The 15,436-nt window shown below is 37.0% G+C and overlaps 2 protein-coding genes across 2 annotated transcripts in view; one reads left to right on the top strand and one right to left on the bottom strand.

Annotated features, from left to right (window-relative positions):
- Positions 1-987: 987 nt before the first annotated feature.
- On the top strand, positions 988-5,315 carry fzd5 (frizzled class receptor 5). Its single transcript, XM_073845282.1, has 2 exons — positions 988-1,775; positions 1,868-5,315. Exon 2 carries the CDS (start codon positions 2,121-2,123, stop codon positions 3,903-3,905), a length of 1,785 nt encoding a protein of 594 aa, XP_073701383.1. The 5' UTR covers positions 988-1,775; positions 1,868-2,120; the 3' UTR covers positions 3,906-5,315.
- Positions 5,316-5,672: 357 nt separating this feature from the next.
- Positions 5,673-15,436, bottom strand: part of ccnyl1 (cyclin Y-like 1) — a 26,039-nt gene continuing 16,275 nt past the window's right edge. The window contains exons 2-10 of the mRNA XM_073845283.1: positions 14,325-14,399; positions 14,114-14,148; positions 13,915-14,015; positions 13,192-13,227; positions 13,037-13,088; positions 11,475-11,594; positions 8,878-9,044; positions 6,177-6,339; positions 5,673-6,064 (exon numbers count right to left, since the gene is read on the bottom strand). Of these exons, the coding sequence (XP_073701384.1) occupies positions 5,948-6,064; positions 6,177-6,339; positions 8,878-9,044; positions 11,475-11,594; positions 13,037-13,088; positions 13,192-13,227; positions 13,915-14,015; positions 14,114-14,148; positions 14,325-14,399 (866 nt within the window). The 3' untranslated portion in view covers positions 5,673-5,947. The remainder of the gene's footprint in view (positions 6,065-6,176; positions 6,340-8,877; positions 9,045-11,474; positions 11,595-13,036; positions 13,089-13,191; positions 13,228-13,914; positions 14,016-14,113; positions 14,149-14,324; positions 14,400-15,436) is intronic.

The following is a 15,436-nucleotide window of genomic DNA, read 5'->3' on the forward strand; positions in this document are numbered from 1 at the left end:
AATATATTTTAAAATGTAATATTTTCCTGTGATTTCAAAAATGAATTTTTAGCATCATTACTCCAGTCACATGATCCTTTAGAAATCATTCTAATATTCTGATTTGCTGCTCAGAAACATTTATTATTTCTGTGATGAATAGAAAGTTGTGAAGAACAGCATTTATCAGAAACAGAAATCTTTTGGAACATTAGAAATGTCTTTATCATCACTTTTGATCAATTTAAAGCATCCTTGCTAAATAAAAGTATTACTTTTTTATCATTTCTTTCTCTCTCACTCTCTCTCTCTGTATATATATATATATATCCTTCCATTTTTTTTATTATTTAGTTATAGTTAATAACAACACTATATGCCAAAAATATTTAAATCATTCACAGAATCAGGAACCAGAAATCCCTCATTCAGATGTACAGCTGTAGGTTCAGTGCTTCACCGCAAAACAGGACAAAAACAAACATCACCTTATTTGGACTTGTTTTATTTGGTTGATGATTCCAAACCTCACAAATATGTAAACAACCTCTGAACTCTGACCCAGAGATGGCATCCTAGTGCACACTAGCTGTTCACAAACAGACTATCAGTGTGGCAAGGTGCTCCTCTCGGTTGCTTTCTTTGTCTCGGCGAGGCGTGAGTGATTAAGCTTGCGTTAGGAGTCATTATCTGAGTGTTTGCACAGCTCCGTCTGTCCTGAATGGGCCCAGTGGGTAAACACAAACGCAATACAGGATACACTTGCACAAGAGACTCAAGGCCTTTTCATAGTCAAACACACACATCAACACACTCGCCAGTACCATTCACTTCCCCCCCTAAATCTCCTCTGACTAATTTTAAACATTACAGTTAGATGAGTAACATGTGGCATCTTCCCAGTACTTTTTTTAACTACATAAATTTCCTTGTGTTGATCTGTTAATCCATTGTTCTAGTATGCCTAACCAGTGTATTTAATTTAGGGTGGAACCATGTTAGCACTTATTAAATGATTAATAATATGAATGACACCTGTTACACCAAATCCATAGAAATAATATTTATTAGGCTAGATAGATAGATAGATAGATAGATAGATAGATAGATAGATAGATAGATAGATAGATAGATAGATAGATAGATGGGGCATTTTTCCACACAGATGACTGTCAGTGGCCCCTGGTGAAAAAGGGGTTGGGGCCTGAAAGTTGTGGGCGTGTCATTTCGGGTGGAGTATTTTCACTCCACTGAACCTCTACGGAGTGAGTAATTACTGGCTCCGCAGCCAACAGAGGGAACACACGCTCTGCCACACAGAAAAATACGTTCTCAACAAATTAGTGGAAGAGTTTGGCTCGGAATTTTTGAGTTTATACATGTTAAAGTGCGTGAGAGGACTCCAACGGACTGCTGGGAAACACACTGAAGGAAATGGGAGAGAGCACCTGAAACCTGTTGCTCTGAGCACTAATGTGAGAGGTGATTTTATTTTTTTAATATTCACCCTTATCATACTTTTAAAAGGATTTATTATTTTTGGACGGCACATTTATTTGTCATATTTTCCTCCTCGATTTTTCGGCGTCTTTTTTTGTTTGTTGTGAATCCGGCGGATTGCATTCATCGGATGCATTCACCTGCCATGTGGAATTTAAAGCAGACCAGAAAGGAAACCGACGCTTAAAATGTTACTTTGTTACAAAGTATCTGCGGGAAATGAACTTTCGACCTTACCACGGTTTACTCGGTGAATGATTGACCATTTAGTCCACGGATACGCGTGCTTTTCCATGGTACGTTCTGTCGCTCAATTCAGTTTATGATTTTATGTAGAATTATTAAGCTATTGTTTGATTTAACAGTAGTTGTTCTCTCACTCTTTCAGCCCGTGTTTAGGATCATGGTCTGTATGAAATGCACTCACACAGTTGGAAGAAAGTGTGCTCGGGATCTGGAATGAAACTTCACTGTGATTTACAACCTTGTGGACTGTGGACATGCTGCTGGAGCAATTAAGGTTTCCTTTTGGGATTTCTTCTTTCCGAAACGCAGCAATAAATTAAAAAAGAAAGGAAGGAAGGGGGGAAAAAACCTGAGCTGAGAAAATACTCAAGAATTGAAATTCATAGTTTTCCAGTATGAGGAAACCTGCGGATAAGCATCATTTCACCATGGAGACCTCAGGGATGCACCCGGTCGGATTTTGGCTCCACGTTCTGCTGTTGCTGCTGCTGCAACTGTCTCGGCTCGGCGAAGCCGCCTCTAAGGATATAGTGTGCGAGCCAATCACCGTACCTATGTGCAAAGGAATCGGATACAATCACACCTACATGCCCAACCAGTTCAATCACGACACCCAGGATGAAGTCGGCTTAGAAGTGCATCAGTTTTGGCCACTTGTCCGGATCCGTTGCTCCCCAGACTTGCTTTTCTTCTTGTGCAGTATGTACACCCCCATCTGTCTCCAGGACTACAAAAAACCTCTGCCGCCTTGCAGGTCCGTGTGTGAGAGGGCTAAACGAGGTTGCTCCCCCCTAATGATCCAGTATGGGTTCGAGTGGCCGGAGCGGATGAGCTGTGAACAGCTGCCAATGCTAGGCGACACCGATCGGCTTTGCATGGACAGGAACAGCAGTGAAACCACGACTCTATCACCTCCTTTCCCCAAACCCACTCCCAAGGGAACGCCACGACACAGAGCCACTGCAAAATCCGCTCCGCCGCAAAAGTGTGACCGCGAGTGCCATTGTCGAAACCCCCTAGTGACAATTAAACAAGACGCACATCCTCTTCATAACCGGGTACAGACTGGCTCTCTACCCAACTGTGCCATGCCTTGCCACCAACCCTACTTTTCCCTGGATGAGCGTGCCTTCACAACCTTTTGGGTCGGCCTGTGGTCGGTACTGTGCTTCGTGTCAACGTTCACCACCGTGGCTACATTCCTCATCGACATGGAGCGTTTCAAATATCCAGAGCGCCCGATTATCTTTCTGGCTGCTTGCTATTTGTTTGTGTCGCTGGGGTACATCGTGCGACTGCTTGCAGGCCATGAGCGGGTAGCTTGCGAGGGCTCTGGGAACCAACAGCACATCCTCTACGACACCACGGGTCCTGCCCTTTGCACGCTGGTTTTCCTGCTCATATATTTTTTTGGAATGGCCAGCTCCATCTGGTGGGTGGTGCTCTCCTTCACGTGGTTCCTGGCGGCAGGAATGAAATGGGGGAATGAGGCCATCGCGGGTTACTCCCAGTACTTCCACCTTGCAGCTTGGCTCGTCCCTAGCGTCAAGTCCATCGCTGTCCTGGCTTTGAGTTCGGTGGATGGAGACCCCGTGGCTGGGATCTGCTATGTCGGCAACCAGAGTTTGGAGAGCCTACGTGGCTTCGTATTGGCACCGCTTGTCGTCTACCTCTTCACTGGCTCGCTCTTCCTTCTGGCCGGATTCATTTCGCTCTTTCGGATCCGTAGCGTGATTAAACAGGGCGGCACTAAGACGGACAAGCTAGAGAAGTTAATGATCCGGATTGGGCTCTTCACTGTCCTGTACACCGTGCCCGCAACTATTGTGGTGGCGTGCCTGGTGTACGAGCAACATTACAGGCCCGGTTGGGAGCGGGCCCTGGCCTGTTCTTGCCCGTCCGAGCGCCAGCGGCTCGGGATGGGCCCGGACTATGCCGTCTTCATGCTGAAGTACTTCATGTGTCTTGTAGTAGGCATTACCTCAGGTGTTTGGATCTGGTCTGGGAAGACTCTAGAGTCCTGGAGACGCTTTGTGGCACGGTACCTCCCCTGTAGGACCCGGAAGCCACCTGTATCAGGCTCGTCCATGTACAGCGAGGCCAGTACCGCTCTCACAGCCCGAGCCGGAACGGCACCCACTGGGACCTATCACAAATCAGCACCCTCATCACATGTCTGAACATTGGCCAGAAAGCCCTGGTCCTTATAAACCCTGCAGCTGTCAAACAAGTGACGCATGAAGTGTGCAGGTCATGACTCTGAATGAGCAGGTGTCTATTTGACCGGATTTGATAGATTATGAAGGATTTTTACAGACTATTGGTTGTTTCATTGTAGTCGATGAGCCCTTCTCATTCACTGGTCTGATTTACAAAGCAATGAACATGTTGATACTTTGTAAGGAAAAGATGATGTCTACTTTACAAGTGTTGCAACGTCGTAGCCATCTGGTGTTTTTTTAGATCATGAATGATTAAAAAAAAATCTGAGAAGGTTAATACTTGATATGAGTCAAGAAAAATAGAGGGGTTTGTTGAGATATTCTATTTATTTGTGTATTCTTGTAAATATGCTATTCATGAACTTATGTGATATCTCAGATAACAGTCACTCTACTGTGTTTGTGACTTTATCAGCATTTTACAGGATCTCCGTAGGATTATTTTTAATTCCATCTTCAGGCTACTAATTTACAAACGGACGTACTGTAAATAGGTGGTTTCATGCATTCTCTGTAACCAAGATCACTTTTTCAGCTTAAGTTGAGCAAGTTGAGGTCTAGTGAAGAAGCAGTTCAGATTTACTTGAAGTTGTTGCAGGCAGTTCTGCACAAGTTAATGCTTACCAAATCTTTAGTGTCCTTCAACCACGACTTATCAGAGCTATCTCTCCACTGATAATAGATTGTTGGTTAGCATCTATCGGGCAGATAGAATGTGTATGTACCATCTATAGAGTTGTTTGAAGTGTCTGTAGTGTGAGCTTGACTTCCCTCTTGTGGTCAATGGTTCAACTCTCATGAGGTTCAGGTGTTAACCAGCAGCCTAGGCTTGTTGAGTAGAACTAGGCCGAATATTAACTGGTTTTCAACTTTAACTGGTCTTTAGGTCTGTTTATTTCATCCAGCCTTTGGTTATTTTATGTCATTTCACCTTGTTTTGAATCAGAAAACCAGTGTTGGGTATGCACTTTTAGCAGACAGAATCTGTAAACGTCGTTTTTGTAGATCTGTGTGAAATCTTTCAGTGGAGCATTAAGGTGTAAATGTAAACATTGTTTGGCTTCTTTTTACCGTCCAAGCTGTTGTAGAAATAATTTTCCTGTGTAGTCTTCAAAATGCCTCACAATTTTGCTGCATGTCTGGTTGTTTGTACATACTTGTTTGACTCGATTCATATGTAAATCTTGTAGAAGACATGTCCTTTTAAGAGTCCAGACTGCAACTCTGTACATATGTTTTGTAAAAGATGAAATACAGTGCTACAATTTTAAAGAGATTCTTAGATATTTATGAAAGTGTCTTTTACATGTTCTTTTGTTTCTCTTATTGGTAGAGAATAAAAGTGAGGAACAATTTGTGAACCTGCAAGTCAAACGTTTGGTCCATCATTTATTCTGCTTTTATTTTTACTGCTGTTTTGGAGGGGGAAAAAAAACAAATCCAAAAATAATGTTTAATATTTTTACCTTTCTAATGTTTTGTTAGTAGAATGCTATCAGTTTTGAAACTGACAGGCACTAAAAACCTTCACTTCATATTTTACATTGTTTGAAACAAATACGGTTCTAACAGTGTTAATTAGCCCTTATTTTAAAAGAAAGATAGAGCTGTGAGTGTTAAATCCCTGGATTGATTTTTCAGTGTAATGCAACAGAAACAAAAACCACCATTTTGACAGTTTGGAGTGACCTCGTAAAACATTCTTCAAACATAAATTCAGACGTGTTACATGATTAGTGTTTATTTAAAATACTCCATCTGCAAATGATTTCAATTAAAAACTGACAGTTCACAGCTAGTAGCCTACATAGTAAGCAAAAAACAAACAAAAGAAACCATCCAGTCTGTTTTTGTCTCTATGTTGTTCTGCATCGGTTGGGTGAGGGGTATGATCTTTCGGCCGGCGTAACGTCGCAGCCAAAGGCGGGAGTAAAGAACGAGTTTTGTCCATTGAGCTTCATCTTTGAGTGGCCACTGTTCTGAGAGGAAAAAAAAGAGCTCTAAGAAAGAACGGCATTGGATCTGCGTATCCCCACTAGGTTGTCTGCACTGAATGATCTCCTCATGGCCACTCTGCTTAGATCCTTGTACTTGTCCTCACATAGTCTTGAGATTGCCTTTGAAAAAATGAGCAAATAAAATTAGAACTTATGTAATTATTTTGACCCATTGTAGACATATGACTTTACATTTAAAAAAAATGTTGCATTTTTTTGGTCTGCTGCCCACCTCTAATTTCTGCGCTCGTTCATTGCTCAATGGCTCCAAAGGAAAGCTCAGGTTGTTGTCGTCTGCTAAAGAGCGCAGGTCAAAGTAATACTTGGCGTAGACGCTGGCCGGGACGTTAATGTTAAACTGTAGCAGCTCTAGAAAATGTCTTTCCATCTCATTCCTGAAAAATGAATAGTAAGATTTAATGAGTCAGGAGAGTCTTTACTCAGTTAAAAATCACAAACAACTCTTAACTTTTTTCAGATTAATCAACTGTTTTTATTTATTTTCACAAATAACAGTACTAATGAAAACAGATTTAATTTAATTTTTAAGATTCCAATTTTTAACACTACTGATCAAAAGATTTTTCAATATTAAGGCAAGTCTCTTATGCTTAAGACTGTATTCAATAAAAATACAGTAGTATTCCAAAACATTATTACAATTGAAAATAATGGTTCTATTTTGATCTTTTTTATATTTTTTGTTGTGTATTGGCAAAAACAAATGATTAGCATCATTACTCCAGTCTTCAATGTCACATGATCCTCCAGAAATTATTCTAATATGCTGATTTGCTGCTCAAAAAACTTTTTTTTTTATCAAATTTAAAAACTTTTGAGCTATTTACATTTGAGGAAACGTTTTTTTTTTTAAATAATTTTTAAATAGAAAGTTCAAAATAACATTTTGTAATGTTTTTCCTGACATTTTTGTAAATAATTGCTGTCACGTTACATCCTTTCTAAATAAAAGCATTGGTTCCTTAAAAATAAATACATAAATACACACACACACACACACACTGGGTTTACATATTTTATGGGGACATTCCATAGGTGTAATGGTTTTTATACTGTACAAACTGTACTTTCTATTGCCCTACACCTACCCTACACCTAAACCTAGCCCTCACAGGAGATTGTGCACACTTTTACTTCCTCAAAAAAACTCATTGTGCATGATTTATAAGCCTGTTTCCTCATGGGGACCTAAGAAATGTCCCCACAAGGTCAAAATCTACTGGTATTCCTATCCTTGTGGGGACATTTGGTCCCCACAACGTGATGAATACCAGGTACACACACACACACACACACACACACACACACACACACACACACACACACACACACAACCAGTCAAAAGTTTTTATTGTTTCTTGAAGTCGTCTCTTCTGCTCACTTCATTTTGAAATGTTTTTACCAACTGTTTTCTATTTGAATACATTTTAAAATGCAATTTATTCTTGTGATCAAAGCTAAATTTTCAGAATTATTCCAGTCTTCAGTGTCACATGATCTTTCTGAAATCATTCGAATATGCTGATTTGCTGTTCAAGAAACATTTATTATTATTATCAATATTTTAACCATTTTTTAGGATTCTTTGATGAATAGAAAGTTCCAAAGTTTAACATTTATCCGAAATAAAAAGCTTTTGTAACATTATACACTAGCTTAGAGTTTTTTTTTTTTAGCTTTTTAGGATTCTTTAAATTGTTTTAATATGATGATAAAGACATTTATAATGTTAGAAAAGCTTTTATTTCAGATAAATGCTGTTCTTCTGGACTTTCTATTTATCAATGTAACCTGAAAAAAATATACTCAGCTGTTTTCAACATTAATAACAATAATAATAATAATGTTTTTTTTTTTATGTGCAGCAAATCTGAATATTAAAATGATTTCTGAAGGACCATGTGACTGGAGTAATGTTGCTAAAAATTCAGTTTTGAAATCGCAGAAATAAATTACATTTTAAAATGTATTAAAATATAAAACAAAATAATTTTTTCTAATTTTACTGTACTTTGGATCAAATAAATGCACGCTTGGTGATTAGAAGAGACTATTTTAAAAAACATTTAAAATCTTACTGTTCAAAAACTTACGACTGTAGTATATATAAATAAAATCCTTTCTGAATTAAAGTATTGGTTCCTGTAAAAAAAAAAAATTTCACATGTACTAATGTACAATAAAGTACTAATATAATAGTAATATTTTTACAATAATCGTATCTTTTACACTTCTAAACCATCACAAAGATTCTCTGCTGCATCTAAGAGCAGGTACGGAGGCTGTCACCGTGGAGACAGTGACCCGACTGTTTTGGGAAGAGCAGACATTAGGTTGAGGTTGGTATGGGTGGTGTTGGGAGAGAGGGGGGGGGGATCAGTCGCTAGGGGCAACAAATGGAGTGGGCGAGAGCCTGGACCATTGTAGAGGAGTCTGAGAGCACTTGAAGCCCGCCAGCCCAGAGGCTCACAAAGACTGCTTCAATGAAAGGGATGAAAATAGAGCGAAGGGGCAGAGAGGAGAGAAGAGGGACATGGCCTTTAACATACACAATCAGGTAGAACAGCACAAAAACAGACACGTACACACAAACCCTGTCTGTGTCATTTATATGGATATTGAGACATGAGAACAAACAAAAAAACAAGCTTTTGAAGTGTGTCGCTTCATTTTTTTGAAAATCTTGCACGCAAGGGACATGGGAAGTTGTGAGGTATGTAGGAGTTGTAGACTGGAATGAGCTGGCAGGGGAGTGAACTGACACACAGTACTGTCTCCTTACTGCAGCCCGTATTGGTTTTTAGAGAGTTTGTTGATGTATTGCATCAAGACGTTTTGTTCTAGATTATTTTGAACGTACAAATGAGCTGTAAAGTTTCATCAGAACAGACAGTGACTATGATCTCACTCACATGTCCTCGACAGTGATGTCTTTGAGGATCTGACAGTAGTCGACGTTCCACACGGCCTGATCATCCCAGACTTTCGAGGCCAGTAGGATGGCCCCTAGAACAATCCTCTTCCAGTTAGATGGGCAAATGTCCAGCTCGGCATATGTCAACAGCCTCTCCAAATATACCTGCAGCAAAGACAGTGGACACACGTGTTTTTAAAAAGATGCTTACAAAGGCAACATGAGATAAAGCATATGTATCATTGTGTGCAAATTAAGCCTCATTTAGACTGTCAGTCCAAATCCGATTTTTGTGGATCTGATTGGAGTTTGATCTAGATGACTGACTGTTCACACTGTATATCGCAACTGTTTAAATCCGATTTGTGTGTCCTGTAGCACGCTTTTATTTTACTGAATATCTGCATTGGTTTCTAAGGCAATAGCATTGTGTTGTTATGCCTATCATAATAAGAAATAATAACAGTAATATAATTTGTGATACAGATGTTGTCTTATGCCAACATGTTGCTTTCGTGCTGTATTGTATTTTGTCTTATGAGGCAGCAGTAGAAATTTTGGAAGCTGGAATGTGCTTTATTCTGTGCTGCCATCTCTGTTGGTTTCAAAAGTCAAAGAGGTGCAAATACATTCATTATGTTTTTTTACAAAAATGTCTGACATGTTTACATTTTACGTGGCATGAAAATGTGAAAAAGCTATACTAAATCCAATTTGACAAGTCAGACAGATTTCCAGGAATGTGATTTGAATAGGACTCCAAAACACAAATGAATGTAGCTCAAAACAGATTAGTGAAAATTGGATTTCATGTAGTTTGTTGCTGTTCAGATTTCATTTAGTTTGTTGCTGTTCAGACTAAATATGATCGGATTTTAATCAGATTTGCAATCATTTAGATTGTTACCATTCAGACTAAATATGATCAGATTTCATGAACTTTGTTGCTGTTCAGACTACCTAAATAAGATCAGATTTCAATCGAATCGCACAAAAATCAGATATCATGTAGTTCGCTGCCATTCAGACTACGTAAATATGATTGATTTCAATCGGATTTGCACAAAAATCTGATTTTATGTAGTTGTTTCTGTTCAGACTACCTATGTATGATCAGATTTTAATCGGATTTGTTCAGTTCATTGCTGTTCGAATTTCATTTAGATTGTTGCCATTCAAACTACCTACATATGATCGGACTTCAATCGGATTTGCACAAAAATCTGATTTCATGTAGTTTGTTGCCATTCAGAATACCTAAATAAGATCAGATTTCAATCAAATCACACAGAAATCAAATATCATGTAGTTTGTTGCCGTTCAGACTATGTAAATATGATCAGATTTCATGTCGTTTGTTTCTGTTCAGACTACCTACATATAATCAGATTTCAATCAGATTTGCACAAAAATCAGATTTCATGTAGTTTGCTGTTCGGATTTCATTTAGTTTGTTGCCGTTCAGACTATCTAAATATGATCAGATTTTAATCGGATTTGAGGAAAAAATGGATTTCATTTAGTTTTTTTGCCATTCAGACTACCTACGTATGATCGGACTTCAATCTGATCTGCACAAAAATCAGATTTCATGCAGTTGTTGCCATTCAGACTATCTAAATTTGAGTGGATTTCAATCGGATTTGCATAAAAATCTAATTTGGGCTGACAATATGAATGAGGCTTTAGAATTACAACACTGGAAACTCTTTATAATAACATTTAGGTCATTAACATTACCTGAAACGTTACTTAAACAACAATTAATAATACTTTTACAGCATTTATTAATTTCAGAAAGAAAGAAAGCATAAATTTGTCTTGGTGACAATATTCTAGGTTAATTTCTACACACGTAACAGTTCAAAAGTTTATGGTTGGTACGATTTTTTTGTTTTGTTTTTGTAATAATTAAAATACACTGGAAAAAAAATGATAAAATTCAACATTTTCAGTGTCACGTGATCTTTCAGAAATAATTCTAATAGGCTGATTTGGTGCTAAAGTAACATTTATTTCAATATTTTTGGGGTTTCTTTGAATAGAAATTTCAAAAGAACAGCATTTATTTAAAATTTAAAAAAAAATTGTACGATCGTATTTATCTTTTTTTTGTACCACCATTTTTGATCAAATTGATGTGTCCTTACTGAATAGCAGTTTTCATCAAAAAGCATAAATAAATAAATAAAATTCACACATTACCAAACTCTTGAATGGTAATGTATTAATGCATTATTTAATGGTAATTGATTACATTATCATTAGTTCATGTACTATAAATGAATCTGAATTCATGAAAAAACAGTTGTTCTTTGTTTGTTCATGATACCTAATGCATTAACATTTGATTGAAAATAATCAGAAGTGACTAAACACACAGACTGGTTGTGGACAACACTGGTTAAACAAACACATGATAATCCATTCTCTGGTGCTCTACTGTCCTCTAGTGGACGTCAGGAAAATGTGCATAAGCACCTCCATCCACCTCAAAAACCAAAGCCCCTGCATGATATTAGACCCTCTTTTTCTCATTGTACAGAATAAGCTAAAAGTGGACCGGACCAGTAAAAAGAGGCGCTATACTCTTACCAGAGTGACGATCGCACACTCGGCTGTGAGTTGTGCTGCACTGAACAGTGTCCTGACGAATCGATAGATGAGTTTGTGTTCAGGGTCTGTACGGGAGTAATCGTCAGGAACCTGCTCCCTCTACCAAAAATAGCATTTATACACATCATATGCCAATATGATCAAAAATTCTAGCTCAACATCAAGCTAAATGTGGTTTATGGTTCATTTAATGTAAGTGTAATGTTCATTAGATACTTCCGATGACTAAAATTTCAAGATAATGCCAAGAAAACTTTCCGATATATCAAAGAGTTCCTGTCATTGTGGCATGTGGGAGAACAAAATCTAAATACAGTCAAACCAAAATTTATTCAGACACCTTCAACATTTCTCACATTATCAGTTTATTCGCTATAGTTTATTTTTGGTAAAAAAAATATGACAAGAACTCAGAGATAAACTATGTCAGAACAAATTCAGATAACTTTGAAATAAAGGTATGTAATGGATTACAATGAACCAAAAATTCAGACAACTGTTAGTATGACAATATTTACATAACTATCAATACTTTGTTAACCAATTACCAAGCAATGCTTAATTTTGTTTAGTCAGTGGTGTAAAAAGTTGCTTTCGCAATTAAAGAAAAAACACTTAAGCAAAACATGGTCAGGTCAAAGTGTCTGAATAATTTTGTTCCCAATTTTTTATTAATTTTACTGGTAGACCACTGTATGAAGATTTTTTTGTGTATAATATGTCACAGTTTATTTTGCTATCCTCACCTACATGAATGAAATATGTGACCCTGGACCACAAAACCAGTCTTAAGTCGCTGGGGTATACTTGTAGCAATAGCCAAAAATACATTGTATGGGTCAAAATGATTGATTTTTCTTTTATGTCAAAAATCATTAGGATATTAAGTAAAGATCATGTTCCATGAAGATTTTTTGTAAAATTCCTACTGTAAACCTATCAAAATGTAATTTTTGATTAGTAATATGCATTGTTAAGAACTTAATTTGGACAACTTTAAAGGTGATTTTCTCAGTATTTTGATTTTTTTGCACCCGTAGATTCCAGATTTTCCAATAGATGTATCTCGGCCAAATATTGTCCTATCCTAACAAACCATATATCAACAGAAAGCTTATTTATTGAGCTTTCATATGATGTATATATCTCAGTTTTGTAAAAATTTTACCTTATGACTGGTTTTGTGGTCCAGGGTCACATATAGTCCTGCACCCACTAGTAAAAAAATATCAAATTATATCTAATTTTTGGTTGAACTGTATATGGTCTAAAAGTGAGGAAAAATTACTTATAAAAGTGTATGTTACATATCAAGTCCCAAATAACAAATAATAATAACTATAATAATAACTGACTGTTCACAAATGCATTTCTAAAAATCTATTTCAAATGAATTTTAAACCACATATGAATCAGATTGCATAACATTTTTGCTGCTCAGACTAAACAGCTAAACGGATTTGACGCACTCAAAAAATAGATACTGGAGCCTGTCTGACCAAATAGTGAATGTTACTAAAAAAAAGAAGGTGTTTACTTACAGATAATGGGTGCATTTTTTCATCAAAGATGTCCAATGACCTATCGGAGTCCCTGAAAAAGATTAATAAACATTTTCAAATTACAGAACACTTTTTATATGCAAAACCTTTTCAAAATGTATAGGTTAAATGATGCTTGTGGGAATAAAACATACCTGTTTTTAATGTGATAATATATTGCTAATGTGACACTGGAAACAGAGAACAGAAAGGTGATTAACATACAAAAGAAAGCAAAAAAAAAAACAAAAACAAAAAAACAGCACTTTATATTTTCATTTTGCTAATGATTTTTTACACGCATTCAATGTTATTTACTCATTATGTAGCTCATTAATGTTATTAATTTATTTTATACAACAGTTCTTTGGCTGAGAGGAGTGCGATATTCTAGTTTTAAACGTTTTTTTTTTTTTTTAGACAAGAATGTACTTGTTTAGACTTCAAATATGCGGTTTGTTAATAAAGATGACGTCTATATGAAATCTGCTTCGATGTTTTCGGAGATGTGAGCTTCAGGTCGCCAGTGGGCGTTCAGCACTCATGAACCCGCCGAGGCTCACCTCGGCCAGATCTTTTGAAATTTGCCACTGGCTCTGATGTCTCTATAGTGGTTAAACACGAGATATAATTTGTTTGGGAAAATCTACTGGGCAGTTATTGGTCTCATTAATCTATTATTTGTTCCAGAACAAATAGTTGGCAAATGGGCTCAGCTGTTAAGCTGCCAACTTGACATTTGAATCCATGGCGGAAGGAAGTAGTTTGCACAAAAGAGGGGTTTTAAAGACACTCTATTGTTCTTTCTTACGCATTAACAATAATGTAGGAATAGTTCTTAAAGAAAGCATGCAATAAAACAGTGAACCGTTACTGACCATTTGATTGTGCTTTTCAGGTTGGGTTGACTAACAGTACTATCATCAATGAATATCGTCGAGCAGGAGCTGTACTTCTTCGAAAGCAGACCAGGTGAGACCTTCAGAAAGGACCAACAATTAATACACTTGCAGAAATGCGTTCCAACCATATAACCAAGCACAACCGCAAAACAAACTCCATAACACATTCACTCACATGGTTTATGTGATTGCTTTTCCTCCTGTCCCGTACTGAAAAAGAAAAAAGGCAGGGACTTGTTGTTGTTCATTATCAAATATTGACAAGCTGTGCCAGTCACTATTTAACGCCAACAGTATGGGTCAGGAAACTAATAGTTAATATGCAGCTGCTAACAAGGAAATGAAATGATTAACTCATTTAAATATCAATATTTTGAAACACTCACCATCTGTCTGTGACTTGCTAAGGAAGATCGTGCTGGCACGGGCATGATCTGATGGGTTGGACTCTAAAGCCAAATCTATAAGACAGAAAATCAATCAATCAATCAATCGACAGCATACAGGGATAATTACAAACAATAGCCAAATAAACCTATGGGTAAGAATGGGTGGCATGTACTTAAAGGGATAGTTCAGCCAAAAAAGAAAATTCAGTCATTAATTACTCATCCTCATGTCGTTCCAAACCCGTAAGACCTTCATTGATCTTTGGAAAACACACATTTTAAGATATTTTTGATGAAATCTGAGGGCTTTTTGACCCTCCATAGACAGCAATGTAACTGAAATGTTCCCAGGCTCAGAAACGTAGTAAGGACATTGTTAAAATAGTTAATGTGATATCAATGGTTCAACCATAATTTTACAAAGCTATGAAAATACTTTTGTGCTCAAAGAAAATTCTCAGAATTAATAAAAAAATATCTTCATCTGTTTTCCGAAGATGAACGAAGGTCTTACTGGATTGAAACAACATGAGGGTCAGTAATTCATGACAGAATTTCCATTCTTGGGTGAACTATCCCTTTAAATATCAATATTGAATATCAAAAAGTGTTAACATTTCACATACACAATACCATTTGTAGTTTGGGTTAATACGGTTTTCAAATTTTCAAAGCTATGATAAAAAGTCTCTCATGCTCAACAGGGCTGCAATTATTTGATTAAAAAAATACAGTAAAACAGTAATATAATGAAACTTTACAATTTAATAAAAAGAACGTAATATATATGTGGTAATGTGGTTATATGATAATACATTTATTTTTTACACGTATATATATATATATATATATATTCAGACCTGCAAACTCATCAGAGAAAAAAAGGTGACAGTCTCTGGAGGGGGGGAACGGGGGGGGGGGGGGGGGGGGTCTGACTTGAACTCGAGTAAGAACAACTAAAAACAACAAAAGAACCAAAACACAAATTATATTATACTGAAAAACATTATTTTTTTCCTTCTTAGCCTGGACAAGGGTTTCACAAACACACACACGCACGCAAACGCCATGGAGGGAAACTGAAAACATTCACAAACTATTTAATATAT

This window comes from Garra rufa, chromosome 8, assembly GCF_049309525.1.
Source record: "Garra rufa chromosome 8, GarRuf1.0, whole genome shotgun sequence".
Lineage (NCBI taxonomy): Eukaryota > Metazoa > Chordata > Actinopteri > Cypriniformes > Cyprinidae > Garra > Garra rufa.